General features: G+C 43.3%; 1 protein-coding gene across 1 annotated transcript; it reads right to left on the bottom strand.

Annotated features, from left to right (window-relative positions):
- Positions 1 to 5,183: 5,183 nt before the first annotated feature.
- Positions 5,184 to 6,118, bottom strand: OR4S1 (olfactory receptor family 4 subfamily S member 1). The gene is given in 5 exon segments (XM_066253906.1): positions 5,184 to 5,237; positions 5,239 to 5,307; positions 5,309 to 5,434; positions 5,436 to 5,998; positions 6,001 to 6,118. Coding segments are annotated over 5 exon segments (930 nt in total).
- Between the last annotated feature and the right edge of the window lie 11,837 nt (positions 6,119 to 17,955).

The raw sequence follows: 17,955 nt of genomic DNA, 5'->3' as shown, positions 1-17,955 counted from the left end.
CAAAGTGTCAGGAGGAAAAGGGAATTGCGGTCTTTCAGAAACTGGTATTAGAGGGTCAGCTACTTTAGGGAAATCGCTGAGGGGACAAAAGTAAAAATCAACAGCATTGACTGAGCATCTTCAGCACGGGTTCTAGGTCCTTCCACATACCTCACCTCTTTCATCTCACCCCATAAAGCTGTGAGAAAAGATTCGCTCCTTTATCCACACACCCCCACTGTGCAGTGTGCTAAAAGGTCAGGGAAACGTGTCAGAAGGACCTGAATTGAAATCGCTCTTCCACCACGTCAATCATCCCGTAAGGACTTTCTCTGGCGCTTTACTACATACACGCCAGGAGTATCAACAGGAGTAAGACAGACGTGGTCCTGTCCCTGGCACATGCAGCTTATACTCTAAAAGGGGCACAGCCGCCTCCAAAACAATGCAGGAGCACCAACAAAATAATCACAGAAGCAAATTATGGAACAAATGAATGTATAAATATATGAATTTATTTATTTATTTATTTATTTTTGTGAGAGACAGGGACAGATCGACAGGAGGGGCGAGAGATGAGAAGCATCAATTCTTCACATGGCACCTTGTTCATTGGTTGCTTTCTCATATGCTCCTTGACGTGGGAAAGGGGGGCTGCAGCAGAGCAAGTGACCCCTTGCTCAAGCCAGCAACCATGGGGTCATGTCTTGATCCCTCACTCAAGCCAGCGACCTCAAGGTTTCGAACCTGGGTCCTCTGCATCCCAGTCTGACGCTCTATATACTGTGCCCCCACTTGGTCAGGCTGAATATATATTTTTAATGCTAAGTATTGGCATGTATACATTTTTAATACTTACACATGCAGCACATTCTTTCTCCATAAAACTTGTGACCATTTACATGTTAACTATTCTTGCCTATTCAGCACACATACAGGAATCCCGCAATACTGAGTGATAGGAGCATTCCAAGCCTTCTCCAAACCCGTTCCCTGAAAGCTTCCAAGAGGGAGGACTTAGTCTATTATCAACTTATCAGCAACTTCAAAAGGCCCACTAACACTGCCCAGCAAGCTTACTATATTTCTTTTATCAACACTTTTATCTAATCCTCCTCAAGGACGATTTAAAACGTTTTTCACTTTCTTCAAAATCTCATTCCCCAGCCTCCAATCTGTACTCTTCACTTGTATTTTTAATTTTGTTTTTCAATTATAGTCTACATTCAATATTATTTTGTGTTAGATTCAGGTGTAGAGCATATTGGTTAGACAATCATATACATTACAAAGTGGTTTCCCTATATGTCAGGTACCTGCCTGACACCGTACATAGTTATTACAATATTATTTACTATGGTCCCTATGCTGGGCTTTATATCCCCATAACTATTCTGTAACTACTAACCTCTATTTTTTTAATCCCTTTACCTTTCTCACCCAGCCCCAACCCCCATTCCCTCTGGCAACCCTAAGTCTGCTTTCTGTGTCTAGGAGTCTGTTTGTTTTGCCTTTTTATTTTGCTCCTTAGATTCCACATATAAATATAAGAGAAATAATATGGTATTTGTCCTTATCTCTCTGACTTATTTCACTTAGCACAATACCCTCTACATCTATCTCTGTTGTTGCAAATGGTAAGATTCTTCTTTTTTATAGCTGAGTAATATTCCATTGTATATATGTACTACAACTTATTTATCCACTGATCTATTGATGGACTTCATTTTTACCTCAAAAAATTCTGAGCCTTGAAAACACTGCCTTGGAACTACATCGTAGTCTATGCCCTTCCTTTTCTCCCTCTCTCGTTCATAAGAGTCAGACCTGCATCATTCCTGGTCGCCCTTCCCACTTTCCCTCCCCCATTTCTCCTGATAAATCTCTTACACATCTACTTTTTTTTAGCTTCTGCTCTGCAGAAAACTAGGACTAATATAGAATATATAAAGATCTCTTACAAATCAATAAGACAAAGACAGACAACCACACGCAATTTGAACAGCACTTCAGCAAAGAAGTGGCCAGTAAAGGGATGGGGGGATTCACTTTTTTAATCATCTGAGAAACGTGATGCAGAACCACAATAAAACACTACTGCAATGCTCCCCCTGCATGGCTAAAACTAAAGGGACTGCCAGTACTGTTGTTTGTCGTCAATACGAAAGAATGGTATCTCTCATATGCTGCCGCTGGAAATGCTTTTTAAGAATATATTGAAAAACTACTGGAGATTGTCAGCTCATGTCAAATACCCATGGACCCTATTACCCAGAAACTCCACTCCAAGGTATAAATCTAAAAGACACATCACTGAGAGTGTTACTAGAGCTATTTGTAATAGCACAAAATGGGTAGCAACCTAAATATCCATCATCAATGGCGTGGATAAAATTATGGTCCATGCATACAACAGACTAACACAGCAGTGACGCTAAGTAAACCATAGGTGCAATAACATGAACGACTCACAAACACGATGTTGAGCCAAAGAAAACAACCCCAAGAGACTACATACTATATGGTTGCATCTATTTAAAATATAAAAATAGCCCAATCTAGGGATGTGTACTTACATGGTAAATGTATAAGAGTATTTTTAAAAAGCAAAGTTTTATCATAAGCATTACATAGTATGAACCTTGGAGGGAAGAGAGAGATGTGACTGGGAAAAGATACAAAGGGTCCCGGATGGGCTAGAAATCTTGATATTATGAAGTGCCTGGGGTGGATATGTTTAAGTTCATTCAGTTTGAGATTTGCTAACTTCTTTTTTTTATTATTAATTTTAATGGGGTGACATTGATAAATCAGGGTACATGCGTTCAGAGAAAACATCTCCAGATTATTTTGACATTTGATTGTGTTGCATACCCCTCACTCAAAGTCAAATTGTCTTCTGTCACCTTCTATCTGGTTTTCTTTGTGCCCCTCCCCTCCCCCCAACCCCCACCTTACCTCACCCTCCCATTACCATCACACTCTTGTCCATGTCTCTCAGTCTCGTTTTTGTGTCCCATCTATGTATGGAATCATATAGTTCTTAGTTTTTTCTGATTTATTTATTACACTCAGTATAATGTTATCAAGGTCTAACTTCTTGAACCTGCAAGTATATGTATCTTTCACCTATTTTGGCTGTTTTCAGTCATTATTTTTTTCAAATATTATGTTGTGATACTCTGGTATTTTTTTAAATTAAGGAGAATTCTGAATTTTTAGTTTTAGCAGGCAATGAATCTTGTTGGTGCCAGACTGCAATTTCCAACCCACCTTCTGTGGGCTGTAATTCCAATGTCAGTTCAATTATTAAATCCAGTGTTGTTCGGTTCTGTCTCACATGTGCGCCACCTAGTGGTCATCCTGGGACTTGACAGTTTTACCTGCAACATCATTCTCAATGGCTTTGGGATGCTAAATTCAGATTTCACACATTTGCGGCTCAGAGGTGAGCCCTGCGATTTGCACACAACATTACAGGGTGACTCTCTTCAGTGCCCTCCTCTTTTTTTTTACCGCCCTGATGCTTTCTGCCTCTGGAAACTTGGCTTTAGTTTTCTCACTGAGCTGCATACTTCCCAGAACTGAGTTTGTGTCAACAGCCAAGATCAGGAGGACACAAAGAGGACAAAAGCAATGAGGATTTCCCCATCCTCTTGCGATCCTGGGTCCTATAGACAAACAGAAAGGTCCCCCTGCCTGAGAGTATGAAGCACTGCTTCTCTGCCACGGGACTGTCTGGGACAGGAGAGAGCAGTGAGGGGGCTCTCTTCCCAAGAGACCCACCCCCTCCCCCACGTGTCTGACCAACAAGACAGCGGTTCCCTTTCTGCATGAACCCAGGGCACGCTCCACTTGTGCACAGCTTCTGAGCCCAGACCAAGTGATACAGAGGGGAAAAGTCAGAAACTTCCAATCTGATCTTCTCCTCCTCTGTGCCTGCTATTACTTACTTTTCAACGTCCTCAGATGGCTTCTCCACGCATCCTGCTCAGGGCTTAGAGCTGCATCTCTGGGGCAGAGAAAAGGCGGACTGTGCTAGGACTCTTCAAGATGGGGTCTGTTTTGAAGTTGAGCTAAGATGTGCTCATAGATCAGCTATTAGATAGGAGAGAGGGAGAGAAGATTAGACGGAACGTGAATGAAGGATTGCATTGGAGAATCCTTGTTAGGCAAGGAAATGACATATGACTACATCTCCTCAACTCACTAACACTACAGAACGTAATGGAAGCTGAGTTGACACCTCCTGTCTCTCATTCACAGTGTTCGGTGGGACGCTCTATGTGGTTCATGCTACGGAATAGAAGCAGAGTTAGACTGTAACCAAAGGAGTAGGCGGGCCCTTCCCATCAACTACAGAAAGCAGGATACTTAAGCCTCTGAGAATATAAAATTACCCTTTAGAAAAAAAAAGATACAAGACACAAGAGAAAGTGTTTTCACTGTGGGTAGAACTGTTTTAAACACTGAAGTTGCTGGATTAGAGAAATGTGGGTTTGACTAAGCTCTCGGTTCTCAGGTGACAATGCGGGTTCACAGTACAGTGGCCCGTTCTGCAGGGCTAGCTCCATGTGCTTGTAAACATCCACGTCCACAGTGTGATCACGTTTCCAAACTTCTAAGTACAGTCAGAGTCTATCCTTAGTTAGTTCAGTAAAAGAAATAGTCCAACCAGTACTATTGATCAACCAAAAGGCAGAATAAAGTTAAGTGTTAGACCCAGGCCAATGGTTGGCTCCATGGGAAAACCTCCTCCATAACCGAGGGCTGCCTGTACCTCACTTATTGCAGACACTCAGTGTTTAGTGAATGAAGGATGGAAGAAACCTCTGGGGTTATTATTATGAAAAGAGCTAGGAGATAAACAAACTCACAGACACAGACGACAGCATGGTGGTTACCAGAGGGAAGGGGGAGGGGTGGTCAAGGGTAAGTAAGGAGAGTCAAATACACAGTGACAGAAGATGATCTGACTTTGCGTGGTGGGCACACAACACAATACGCAGATCGTGTATCATGGAAATGTACACTTGAAACCTGTATGACCTTATGATGTCACCCCAATAAATTTAATTTTTTAAAAAACAAGCTAGGAGGACAGCTGTCATTGCAAGTGTCGAACTGCAGGTGCAAAGCTCATGTTGGATGCTACAAAACAGAAAGTCTTCCAAGCTCCAGGCTGGATGAGAGTCCCTGGAGTGTCACTTCTCCCCCAAACCCCCCTTGACCCCAAACATTTCCCTCATGGCATTTTTTCACCTCATTGCTCCTCTGGCTGGAGATCACAGGGTTCAGCAAAGGTGGCATGACACTGTTAAAGAGGATGGACAAGTTTGTCAGCAGCCGGGGTGAAAGAGGAAGGAATGTACAGGAACACGGCAGGCACAAGGGCCAAAAGGACAGTGATGACATGTGAGCCACACGTGGAGAGAGCTTCATGGCGGCCCTCCCTCAGAGGACCGGTTTCTCAGCTTCAGTAAAATGACCACATAGGACATAGTAAGAATGATGAAGGACACTACAGAGACCGGGCCACTGCTGGCCACCACAGTGAGCCCCACCACATAGATGTCTGCACAGACCAGCTTCAGCAGGGGATGCACGTCACAGAAGAAGCTGTCAATCACACTGGGCCCACAAAATGGCGGCTGCACCGTGAGGAGGGTCTGCAGAATGGAAAGGAGGGAGCCAGCCACCCCAGAGGTCCCCGCCAACAAGCCACACTTCCGTCGATCCATGATGGTTGCATAGTGCAGGGGCCTACAGATGGTCACGTAGCGATCATAGGCCACCGCTGTGAGGAGAAAGCTCTCAGTGCCAGCAAAGAGGCGGGCAGAAAAGAGCTGGGTCATGCAGCCATTGAAGGAGATGGTCTTGTGCTCCATGAAGGCGTCAGTGGTCATCTTGGGTGTGGCACCAGATGGATAGCACATGGCAGCAAAGGACAAGTGGCTTAGGAAGAAGTACACGGCAGCATGCAGGGCTTTGCTGGCACTGACGGTGATGATGACCAGAGGTTCCCCAGGACAGTGAGCATGTGGAAGAGGGAGAAGGCCACAAAGCACACATGCTGTAATTCCCTGCTCTGGAAAAGGCCCAACCACACAAACTCAGTCACGCTGTTCTCGGTGCCCATGGAGTCTCTGCCCTGAGCACCGACCAACTGGTTAGTTCTGCAAGGACACAAATTATGTGACAGAAAATTTCCCAAATACCGGCAGTCAGGAAATGTACTCAGGTCTAATAAAGATTCTAACAACCAATTTCAATTGGGGAGAGGGGTTCCCCATACCGACCAGAAATTCTTAGACACCAGCTGGGACTCTTACACTTCAACCCAATTTCTGACACTACCTGCAGATGGCCTCAGGTCTCACAAGTTAAGGGTTCAGCCTTACAAGACAGACAAACAGACAGACGCACACACACATACACACACTTCAGATATCAGGTAAAACCCCAGGTTATCCCCTGTGTGCTTCTGACCTAATCGCTATAGATTAAGCCTCCAATAACTCCCTCCTTGGGCTCCGTTAATTTGCTAGTGCGGCTCAAAGAAACCAGAAAAAGATTGGCCTTACAAGATCACCAGTTAAGTGTAAAAGGATATATATACCTCAGGAATAGCCACACGGAAGAGACGCATGGGGCCAGGTGTGTGGTAGGAGCTTCCATGTTCTATGAGCACATCGCTCTCCAAACTTCCGCCTGGTCACCAAACTGGAAGCTCTCCAAACCCCATCCTCTCAGGTTTTTATGGAGGCTTCTTTACATGGTCATGGCTGTTTAAGTCATAGGTCATTCCTGACCCATTCAACTTTCAGCCTCTCTCACCTCTCCCAGTTCCGGGGATAGGCCTGAAAGTAGCAACCTGTAATCACAGGGTTTGTTCCCGGGCACCCAGCCCCTATCTTTAAGCTATCTAGGGGCATTCCAGAGGTCACCTCATGAATATGATAAAAGATACCTTTGTCTTTTTCACGGGTCAGAAAATTCCAAGGGTTTCCAAAGCTCTGTGCTATAAATAGGGACAAAGGCCAAATATATATTTCTCATTAAAAATCACAATGCCACAAGGTTCCAGCTGTGTTATATACTGTCGGTGTAAGGAACTGCCGAGCCTGTAAGAATTGTTTATGAGTGTATTTGAGCCAAACCATCAACAATTGTCGGGAAGCAAAGTCTCAACGGATTGAGAAGGTGCTCCGGAAAATGGAGCAGGTGCACCTCTTATTTTATACATTAGAATCAAAGGGGAAGACGTCAGGGGGGTCGCATGAAACCCACTGGAGATCAATGAGGGAGGCGGGGGAAAGCCAAGTGGGGAAATCTCTGGGACTGGATAAAAAGTAAGAAATGTATACACTCAAACTTCTTTTACACAGGCAGGCAGGAGATAGTTAACAGTTAACAATGAACAGGATAATAACAAGGAGGGGGTTTGTTGTTTTCTGTCCTGGTGGGATGTCTGCCCCGAGGGAAGCAGGAAAAGAAGATGACCTTACATTTCAAAGGCATGTTATGGGGTCCATTATTGTAGATGCAAAAGACAATGACAGACTAAAGCCAGCATTGACCTTTGTTAGAGAAGCCGACCTCCCGAGGACAGGACTGCCCATGTGAACGGCTTCCAGTTAGAACGTTTTCACTTCAGCCCAGCCTGTGTGGTTACGTGAGGTCTCTGAGTCCGCAAGGCCACCACGCAGGCCTCCCCGGAGCTTGGCAGGTTGGGCATGTGGCCCCTTTCCCGTTCACCATACTAACGGTAAACAATGGCAAATCAATGAACTTTTCAGAACCTCATTTTCAAAGTTTAGAAAGATAAGGATATCTGTCACATCTTCAGTGTTCCATTGTCCCTGGTATTACCATCTTTATGGCATTAGTGACACTGTCCTGTAATTGTTTATTTACCTGTCTACTGAGTTGCTTCATAACAAGGCTCCTGACCACTTGAATCCAGATAATGTTCAATATCTAGCACATAGTATGCATTCAATAAATGTTTGTGGAATAATGTAATTAATAAACACCTGCCCATGCACCTTAACATGTCCAAAGGTAAACTCCTGATCGTTCCTCTGAAACATATTCTTCGAGAAAGCTTCTATCTCGGTTGATGTCAAGTCCAACTTTCTCCCTTCTTATAAAAACACCAAGAGAAGGAGATGGGATTTTGAGGACAGGAGTCCCCACATCTTCTCAGGTGACCAACATGTGAATAAACCTCTTTCCTTCTCATCAGCACCTGTGTCATGTACTTTGGTTTCATGGTGACAGGGAGCCAGACTTGAGCGGAAATTTTTGGTTTCAGTACCACATACCCTACCCTCAGTCTAATCTCATCACGACAATCAGAGGACTCCCTCAAAGCCCAACAATGAATGCCTATTCCATTCAGAGGAAATTCCAAAACCTTGGCCGTGACGCACAGGCCCTGCGTGATTGGATCCCCATTGCCTCTCTGACCCCATCTCCTCCCACAGTCCCCCTTGTTCCCTCACGTCCAGGCGCGCTGGCCTCCTTGGTTGTCATTACACACCTCGGCACGCTGCCCCCTGGGGAACTTTGCACTGGTTCGGCCTTCTACCGAGAGCATGCTTCCCCTAGTGAGCTATTGGCTAACTCTCTCACCTCCCTGAGATCTTTGTGCAAATGACACTTTCTCAAGGATGTTGTCTGATCACCCTACTCAAAACTGCAACCTCGCCACACTCCCCATCTCCCTTACTCTGTTCTGTTTTTTCTGCTTTTCGTTGCACATATTGCTTTCAAATATATTACATAATTACTAATCTTATTTATTTATTTATTATATTTTATTGTCTGCCCCTACCACTAGGATACAAGCTCTAAGAGGCAGGGTTCAGTGTCTGTTTGGTTCTCTAATGCATTCCAAGTACTTAGAACATTGTCTGACACATTATAGGTGCTCAATTAATATTTCTTGGTAAAATGAATGAATAAATGATAATTATAGAGGGAAAAAGTAATGATACCAACCTATATGTATATAAGACTTTCAACTGCACAAAATCTTATTGCATTGAGCTAATATTTACTGACACTAATATATGTCAGAGTGAGCTCCTTACACACATTAGCTCAAATCAACACAAACTCCTTTGGAAATGTTCCGTCCTTTTACACAGGCAGGATCCAAAAACTTACAGACTTATTTTATCAAGGTCACACATTGTCATAACTAACACCCATAGCTCTTTCTTTATGCCACAGCCGAAACACTGTACGTGGAACATATTTTGTTATCTGGAAACTATGAAGTTCCGTGCAAACACCTACCCTGGGACATGTACAGTGTCAGAACATGGACCAGAGACAGACTGGGGAAAATAATGAAAGCGTGTTAAACAAATAAAAGAACGAATAAGTGAACACATAAATAAATGTTTCATATTCTAAGTAATTTGTGCCAATGAGTGATTATAAGATTTAAAACTGTTTAAATTCAGCAGAGATTGCTGAGCCATCTAAATGTTCAACAAAGATTGTCACTGACCCTTCTCTGCCTACGACCATATCTAACGCTTTTCTCAACAGGGCTGTTTTAAAGATAAAATAAGATTTTTTTAAATGTCACCAGGGAGAGATGTGTGGACGTCAGGAAGATGGGCTTCAGGCCTTCTCTTCCGGGCACGTCAATCAATACTTGGAAAACCGCAGTAACTTCTACTCTGAGGACGTCGGCAACAGGAGGATGCCGGGTGGTTATTAATGATTCCTGGTCAAGGGCAGGTTGTTAGAAAGTGGGAACAAAGAAGTAAAATCCCACAGGGCTGTCATTGAGCACCGCTTTGATCACATTTTGTTACAGAGGTTGCAAAAAAAAAAAAAAAAGTCAAATTACACTTGTTAATAGCAGAACAAGACAAAGGATCCTCCTCCGTTATAAGGATTTGGATAAGCTCCAGGCTCTGCCTCTCCCAGAATGAGGAGCCTGGAGAAGGATTCTCAGAAGTCTGAAAGGAAACAACAAAATGCCTGGGGCATAATTCACTGAGGTTGACACAAAGGATCTGACTCAGAAAAGTGAAATTAAGGTACAGCTGAAAAGGAGGACAGGAATCATCATGACAGTGCCCAAGGCAGGGACGAGGAAGTCATTGTCATCTCCCGGGACGTCCTGCCGGGCTCTACTAAGGCTCTCCTCCTCCCAGAAATGCCCCCCTAGGAAATAGATGTATTTTACAGAGAAATCCTTCGTCTATCCTCTTCTAAATTTCTGAAAATGGTTTGCTCAGATGGTTACATCTACCCACAAGATAGGGAGGAGAGATAGCCCCGGTTCCAGCCATTGGAAGAGAATGCTATACCTGAAAATAATACAATCATTGAGCACACCCCCAAAAGAAATTTGATAACAGGTAGATAACCTACCTATTATACGACAAAAAAAGAAATTTTACCATATTTTGTTTTTATTTAGTCTCATAGTAAGTATGAAATATGCATATTGTTTCTATCTGGTATTTTGTCGCACCCCAAGGAGAAGCAATAAGGACACTCTGGTGTGGATCCAGTGCCTGCATGGGACTGCACAGCTGGATTCGGGTCCATCCAGCAAAGGCTCCTCTGGGAGACAGCCAGCGAGACCCCAGGGGCGGGAGCCTGATCCCATGGCGAGTCCCCGCTCTGCCACTCCCCAGGTGAATGGCATCTGGCAACTTATTTAACCTCTCGGAAACTCAGTTTCCCTCATATTCAGATGGAGCTAGTTAATACCTATCTCCTAGGACAGCCGTGAGACCCCATAAAAGTACAGTCTGAGCTGCTTACTGATGGGGATACAGACTGAGAAACACATTAAGCAGTTTCCTCCTTGTGTGCACATCATAGAGTGAGTGCACTTACACTAACCGCCATGGTCTAGAATGCTGCACACCCAGGCTGTGTGGCACGGCCTACCACTCCTAGGCTCCAAGCCTGCATAGCATGTCACTGGGTAAAAGCAACACGAGATTGAATCAAGCACAAGAGAAGATGACGCAATCAAGAGACGCAGTTAACACGAGGTGCTGGAGGCTGCTGTTGGCTTAACGTGGCCCACTGTTCACAGCAAACTTTTTGTTCTTGTATAAGTGAAAAGAATATACTCTAAAATGATAATAAAAAATATAGTAAATATGTAAACCAGTAACATAGTCATTTATTATCAGGTATTATGTACTCTACACCTTTGTGTGCGCTATTCTTTTGTATGACCCGCAGTGTAGTGGGCTAACTACACCAGCAGTACCACAAACTCGTAAGGAATGCACTGTGCTACCACAGGAGGATGGCTACAGTGTCACAAGGCAATAGGAATTTTTCAGCTCCATTATAACCTTAAGTGACCACTGTCATAGACGCAGCTCATCGTTGACCAAATTGAGATTATACGCACATGACTGAATATAACACATCGCCTGGCATGTAGTAGATGATCAGTAAATATCAAGTATTATTAGATTTCAATGGTTGCATGTCAGACTGAGGTGGGAGACTGGCTTACCCAGGCAATGCCATAGGATTTATTTCCAAAGTTACTTCATTTCCATTCATTTCAAACCATTTGAATTGAATTAGTAAAGAATCATAAAACGTGGGATACCTGCTCATAGAGCCAACCCCACTAGGGATATGGAGGGAACAACATGGTTGTGTGCTGAGTCAAGGGCACACACGAGTCTCTTCTGACCCGGAATTTTCTCCTAGAGAAAATCATCATCGTTTGCACTTTACATTTATGATTTTGTATTATATGTATTCCTTGTGTACTCTGACCATCAAAACATTCCTATGATGCATTTACTATTCTTATCCCCATTTTACAGGTAAGGAAAGTAAGATTCAAAGAGATTAGTAATTTGCCCAAGTTCATACATACTCATTAGACATACTTTGGAAAGTAAAGAAAATATAATGAGAAACTAGAAATCATTAACATTATCGTAAATTTCTCTCAATTATGCAAACATTTCTTTCAAATCTGAATGAAATGTATACATGGTTTTATATTTAGCTTTTTAACACTTTAAGCATTTCCCCCAAGGTGATAATCTTCAAAAGGTGTTTTAAATGGTGCATTATAAAAAATATATATCATAATTTATTTGACCATTTCTCTACTTACGAGCTTTTCTGTTATTCCCTATTTTACAATATAGTATATAGCGTAAGTTTCTGGACAATTGTCCTTAAGTTATATATATGTATATCAACCCACACTTGATGCATTTGAAAGCAGGAAGCTAAGAATACTCAGATATTGTTCAGAAAGACTTTCATCTGGGAAATGAGCACAAAACAGAAAAAGCAAGCAAGTAAGAACACCTGTTTTCTATAAGGGTCCTTGACCCATACTGGTCTATGCTAGCCATAAAGTCCTCAAAAGATCAAAACTCTAAGGGTACTTACCTTACTGAGCTCCCGCCTCCACATCTGAGCAGCGCAAGTCAGGGAGTCCAGCCAAGGAACAGAGGGTGGCAATAAACTTTTAAGCACAGTGGGTTTGAGGAAGCTCATGTGGAATCACCCCAGCCAAAGCCATTGCCAAACATGAACACCTCTGCTTTGGAAGCCATAAACTGCTTCTGCACATTCACAGTTGGCAGAAGTTCCTGGAGGCATTACGTCCCAATCGAAGGGTGGGCCTCAGAGAAAGCCACACCCTCTTGTCACATTAACTTAGCAGTTCAGACAAACGTGAGGGGAGAAGGAAGCCACTGTGTTCATCCTGACTTGGGATTTCTACACTGAGTCATGCCAAGCTCATTCATTCCACAGTAGTTATTAAACATACTATATAAAGGGCATGGTCTTGTGCCATCTATTTGGGGAAGTAAGCTGGTATCAAATACGTTATTCTTTCTTTAAATAGCAGAGACAAGTTTGGACTCAGATTGCACTTTGACTACTACAATGTTAACATAGCACTTTGAAAAGTGTTTCCACCTGTGAGGAGGGTAAAACAGACAAGAGATAGTATACTATGGTGCTTAACAACAGAAACAAAACTTTGCCAGCTGATGGATATATAACCTTTAACATCGTAGGATACCATTTTCTCATCTAAAATTTTTTTCTTTCTCCGGTTTAAAGAAATCAATATATAACTCTGCAATAACAGTTGGAGATATTAACACCACCGCCACTCTCTGCAAGTGGAAATATGATTAGATTTTTTAAATCAGTAAAAACATCTGAACAACATATAAACCACCTTAACCTAAGTGATATTTATAGAGCACTACACTATAAAACTAAAGAACACATTCGTTCAAGCAGACATGGTACATTCACTAAGACAGACCATATGTCGGGCCATGAAGCAAGTTTCAATACTGTAAAATGAATGACATCATTCGTAATGAAATTAAATTAAAAATCAATAACAATAAGATATTAAGGGGAAAAAAATCCAAGTATTTATTTTGTTTTGTTTTTTTCATTTTTCTGAAGCTGGAAACAGGGAGAGACAGTCAGACAGACTCCCGCATGCGCCCGACCGGGATCCACCCGGCACGCCCACCAGGGGCGATGCTCTGCCCACCAGGGGGCGATGCTCTGCCCATCCTGGGCGTCACCATGTTGCGAGCAGAGCCACTCTAGCGCCTGAGGCAGAGGCCACAGAGCCATCCCCAGCGCCCGGGCCATCTTTGCTCCAATGGAGCCTTGGCTGCGGGAGGGGAAGGAAGAGACAGAGAGGAAAGCGCGGCGGAGGGGTGGAGAAGCAAATGAGCGCTTCTCCTGTGTGCCCTGGCCAGGAATCGAACCCCGGTCCTCCACACGCTAGGCCAACACTCTACCGCTGAGCCAACCGGCCAGGGCAAATCCAAGTATTTAAATAAACAATACACTTGTAAATAATGCACTGGTCAAAGAAAAAAAATATTTTAAAAATCAGAACATATTTTGACCAAGTAATAATAAAAATATATGTGAAATTTTAACATTACTTAAAGAAACTATAGTTTTAAATTCTTATGTCAGAAATCAGGAAAGTTCTAAAATCCATGAATTAAGTTTTCACCTTAAGAGATAAAAAAAAAAAGAAAAGAAAATTTAAATACTATCAAAGAAGAAGGAAGGCCATAAAAAAGGTAACAGAAATTAATCCCAAAGAAAACAAAAACAGAGGAACTTTGGTCTAAAGCCAGACTTCAATGAGACAATCTTAAATTTTAATATTAACGTCAGTCATTGACCTGAAATTATCAAGTTCTACAACTTAGGTGAAAAGTATAAATTCCTAGAAAAATACAACTTACATAACTGACCCACAATGAAACAGAAAATCTGAATAGCTCATATTTGTCAAGTGAATTGAATCTATAGTTTACAAATATTACACACACCAAAACCTTCAAACCAAGATGATTTCAGCAAACACTTAAAGAAGAAACAGCACCAAATCTACACAAACACTTGCAAAAACAGAAGACAAAATTTCCCAAGTTATTTGTAAGATCAGGTTTCCTGCCACAGAACCCTGACACCCTCCCCAAATAATAATAAACTCAAAATGAGAAAATCACAAGCATTACTCATGAACATAGATGCAGAAATCCTTAATAAAACATATTTAAATCCAATGCAGCCATGTATACGAAGGATAACATATCGTGCACGACCAAGTGGGTAGATCCCAGGCATGCAAGGTGGTGTTGACACTAAAAGCCAGAGGCGATGCCGGATGGCGGACGCAGGACCACCTGAACGCGCCTGCTCTCACCCACACGCTGAATCCACAGCTTGTAGGGAGCAGTTTCCTCCAGAATGGACAGCAAAACCAACCGAGCAACCTTCGCATCAGGCAAGCAAACGAGACAGGGCCACGTGGAAGTGTGCAGCAAAGACACAATCTCGCCATACACCCCATCCAGGGTGGGCACCCACAACTAGGAGGGAACTCCCAAACTCATGAGGGGGAGAGGGTTTGTACCAGCACCTGAGAGACAAGCCCCAAAACATCTGCTTTGAAACCCGACAGCACTCACATCCTTAACTTCAAAGAACTGGGCAAACTGGCGCAGCACAGACAGAGCAGCGAGTACTCACCCGGGTCCAGCGCTGGAGCCAGAAGCGGCTGGCGAGGAAGAGTCCAGACTGCACCCGGAGGAGACTCCTCTGCTTGATCTTTACACACCTGCGGGGGGCAGGCCCTGCCGGGTGGGGGGGGAGGCCCTGCGGGGGAATACCCTCCGGGTACGGAGGCTGGTGGGGGCCATCGTTGCGCTCTCGCGCTACCTCGGTCCACACCACCCGACCCGCCCGCACAGAAGTGCACACTTCTAGTCCCCGTTTTACCCATTGTGCGGCTGCCGCTCAAAGGGAACCCCTCTATCTGATTTTATATTGCATAAAAGATGGAATATCAAGTGACTTCCAGGTGCACTAAAGATTTTTAAAGTTTTCTTCTCTGGAGGAAAATATGAATGAGAATCCCTGATGGTGCAAGTGTTGGGTCCGAAAAAGAGCCTGACTTCCCGAATTAAACGATTGTGAGATCAAACCACTCTACTATCTACTCTGGGAATTTAACCAAAATTATCTGAGCATTAGCTGACCCCATGTAAAATAGGGGTCACAACAACTCCCCCCAGCGCCTATAGGACACGATGCCCTGCTTATGACAGCTGTGACCGTGCCATCTCTAACATTGTGTACGATTCTCCACTGTGGGTTTTCACCCACAGGGAAGCCACGGTTCCAAAAGATATACCACTTACATTATGCATTCCATTGCAACACCTGGCTTCTCACACATTTCCAGGAGAACCCATATATCTATCTCTCTGATGTCTCTGCTTCCCGGAAAGACCACGGAGTATGAATGCTGAGCAAAAAAGACAGTAAGTGAGGGAACCACGGTGGAGTCTCTGGACATGGCTTCTGAGACTGGTAAAAAGCCTTACCACCTAGACTTCTCAGAATAATTTAGGACTAGTATAACTTTAGCCCAGTTCTCTTGACATTAGCCATACACATAAACAATCAAAGCACAGAGCTTCTAGTTCTATACAAGCCACACATTTTTTAAAAAAATTATGAAGAAGACTGAATGCTGCAAGTCTCTTGGCACATTCTGCAGTCATACTAGAAAGAGGCTATAGTGGGTCATCCAAGAGGTGAGGCTGTCTCAGACGGGCTGAGTCGACATTGCGTGTTCAAGGGAGTTCACCCCCATTGGACAAGCGGCATTTTCTGAGCCATGTTTTTTGTTTGTTTGTTTGTTTGTTTTGTTTTGTTTTGTTTTTTTGTGTGTGTGTGTGTTTTTTTTAAGATTTCCAGGTCAACACTTTATCCATTGTGGCACCGCAGGTCAGGCTTGACCCGTGTCTTGAATCTCATTGGAGAAGTTCTTGCCCTGACTCTCTAGACTTGAACTTTAGAAGAGGGCTTGGCCCTGCTTCCCCTTCTGAGAAGGAAGGTCATTTCCTGACCTCTGACACTTCATACCAAGCCACACTTGGCTATAACCAATCAAGAAAGAAGTGTAAGCATAGTATATTATCGTAGTTTTTAAACATTTGGGGGGTTTGCTATGATTACCTTATAGTCACATTAATCCAGAAAAAGAGTTTCAAAAAGAGATCGTTAGTTGTTCTGATTGAAGTCGCCCACATGCATGATTGGCTCCCTCCTATCCTCGCCCGCTCCCTCCTATCCTATCCTTCCTGCCCAAATCCCTGAGATACCTGAGAGAGGAACTCGGGCTCCAAATCACAGTTCACAAGGAATTTATAGAAAAGCACAAAGGGCTTTGGGACAGCCCTTGACCTGCAGTGTCCTCGGCTGCAAAGTGAGCAGGTGCTATCCCCCCTCCGGGCAGCACTGTCCTGAGATTTAATTTTAGGAAACTTACTGGTGAATGCTCAACTCATAGTAGTCTTTTGCCTCCTAGCTCTCATTTTCTGGTCTGAATGGTATTCTCAAGAATACTGCCATTTTCAATATTATGTTACTAAGGGGGGGAAAATCTCTTGGCCAACACATTGAGCCTTGACCCCACGCATTAGCTACCTCTCGCAGGTAAAGCCCAGGTATGCCTACCTAAGAGAACCCTGGGCTCACCAAAGTGGCATGTCTTCCCGCTCTCCTCTCCTCCAGTGCCAGGCCTGGCATCTCAGGCCCTGGTTTTCTGTGGACCCAGGGACACCTGTGAATACCCATAAGGCAGTTCATGCTCTATATTTTTTTAAACCTTTTATTTACTACGAAGTGATTCCAGAGGGAAATACCTGACAGTAAGGAGAGTATCAGGCCTCTGACTTAGAATTCAGAGACTTAGATGTATTTATGTCCTGGGGATTTTTAAAAAGAAGCAGAGGACTGCACAGAGAAAGCAGGGCCTGAGCAATAGGCCCCCCTAGGTTTGAAGTCCGGCTCTGTAAGTTACTAACTTTGTGGCCTTGATCAAGACACTGCCCTTCCAGAGAATCAGTCTCCTCATCTGTAAAACAGGGTCCTCATAGCCACCTCAGACCGTTTTAGGATCAGGTGAGATCAAATATACGAAATCTCTTGGTTAGTAGTAAAATAAACGCACATATACATGTTCCTTATTTATTTATGAATATTATTCTCAGAAACAATATCAAGAGTGATTAGTGGTTTGTCTTAAGTGGCGAAACATTAGTATGTTACCTAGATAATAGAGGTGAAAATAGAAATATAATAACATTTCGCATCTGAAGCAATAATGACTTCTAAAAATGTTTTAGGTGGAAGACACAAGGGGATATTTAGGAAACAGTTGCTCTATCAGAGTGTAATTGAAACTAAAAATAGGATATTCAGAGAGTGCCATGACTTCAGGGTATTGCCTGTCGAGTAGGAGTTTGTGATTGATTCAGAAGGCAACAGAGAGTTATGAAAGATTTTTAAGGGAGAAATGTTGAAATAAGAGAAGTGATTTCGACGGATTAGTCAGGAAACATGGAAGAAAAAAATCAATCCTGAGAGTGAGGA

This window comes from Saccopteryx bilineata, chromosome 1 (assembly GCF_036850765.1).
Source record: "Saccopteryx bilineata isolate mSacBil1 chromosome 1, mSacBil1_pri_phased_curated, whole genome shotgun sequence".
NCBI classification, from domain to species: Eukaryota; Metazoa; Chordata; class Mammalia; order Chiroptera; family Emballonuridae; genus Saccopteryx; species Saccopteryx bilineata.
This window is presented reverse-complemented; position numbering and strand designations above follow the sequence as displayed.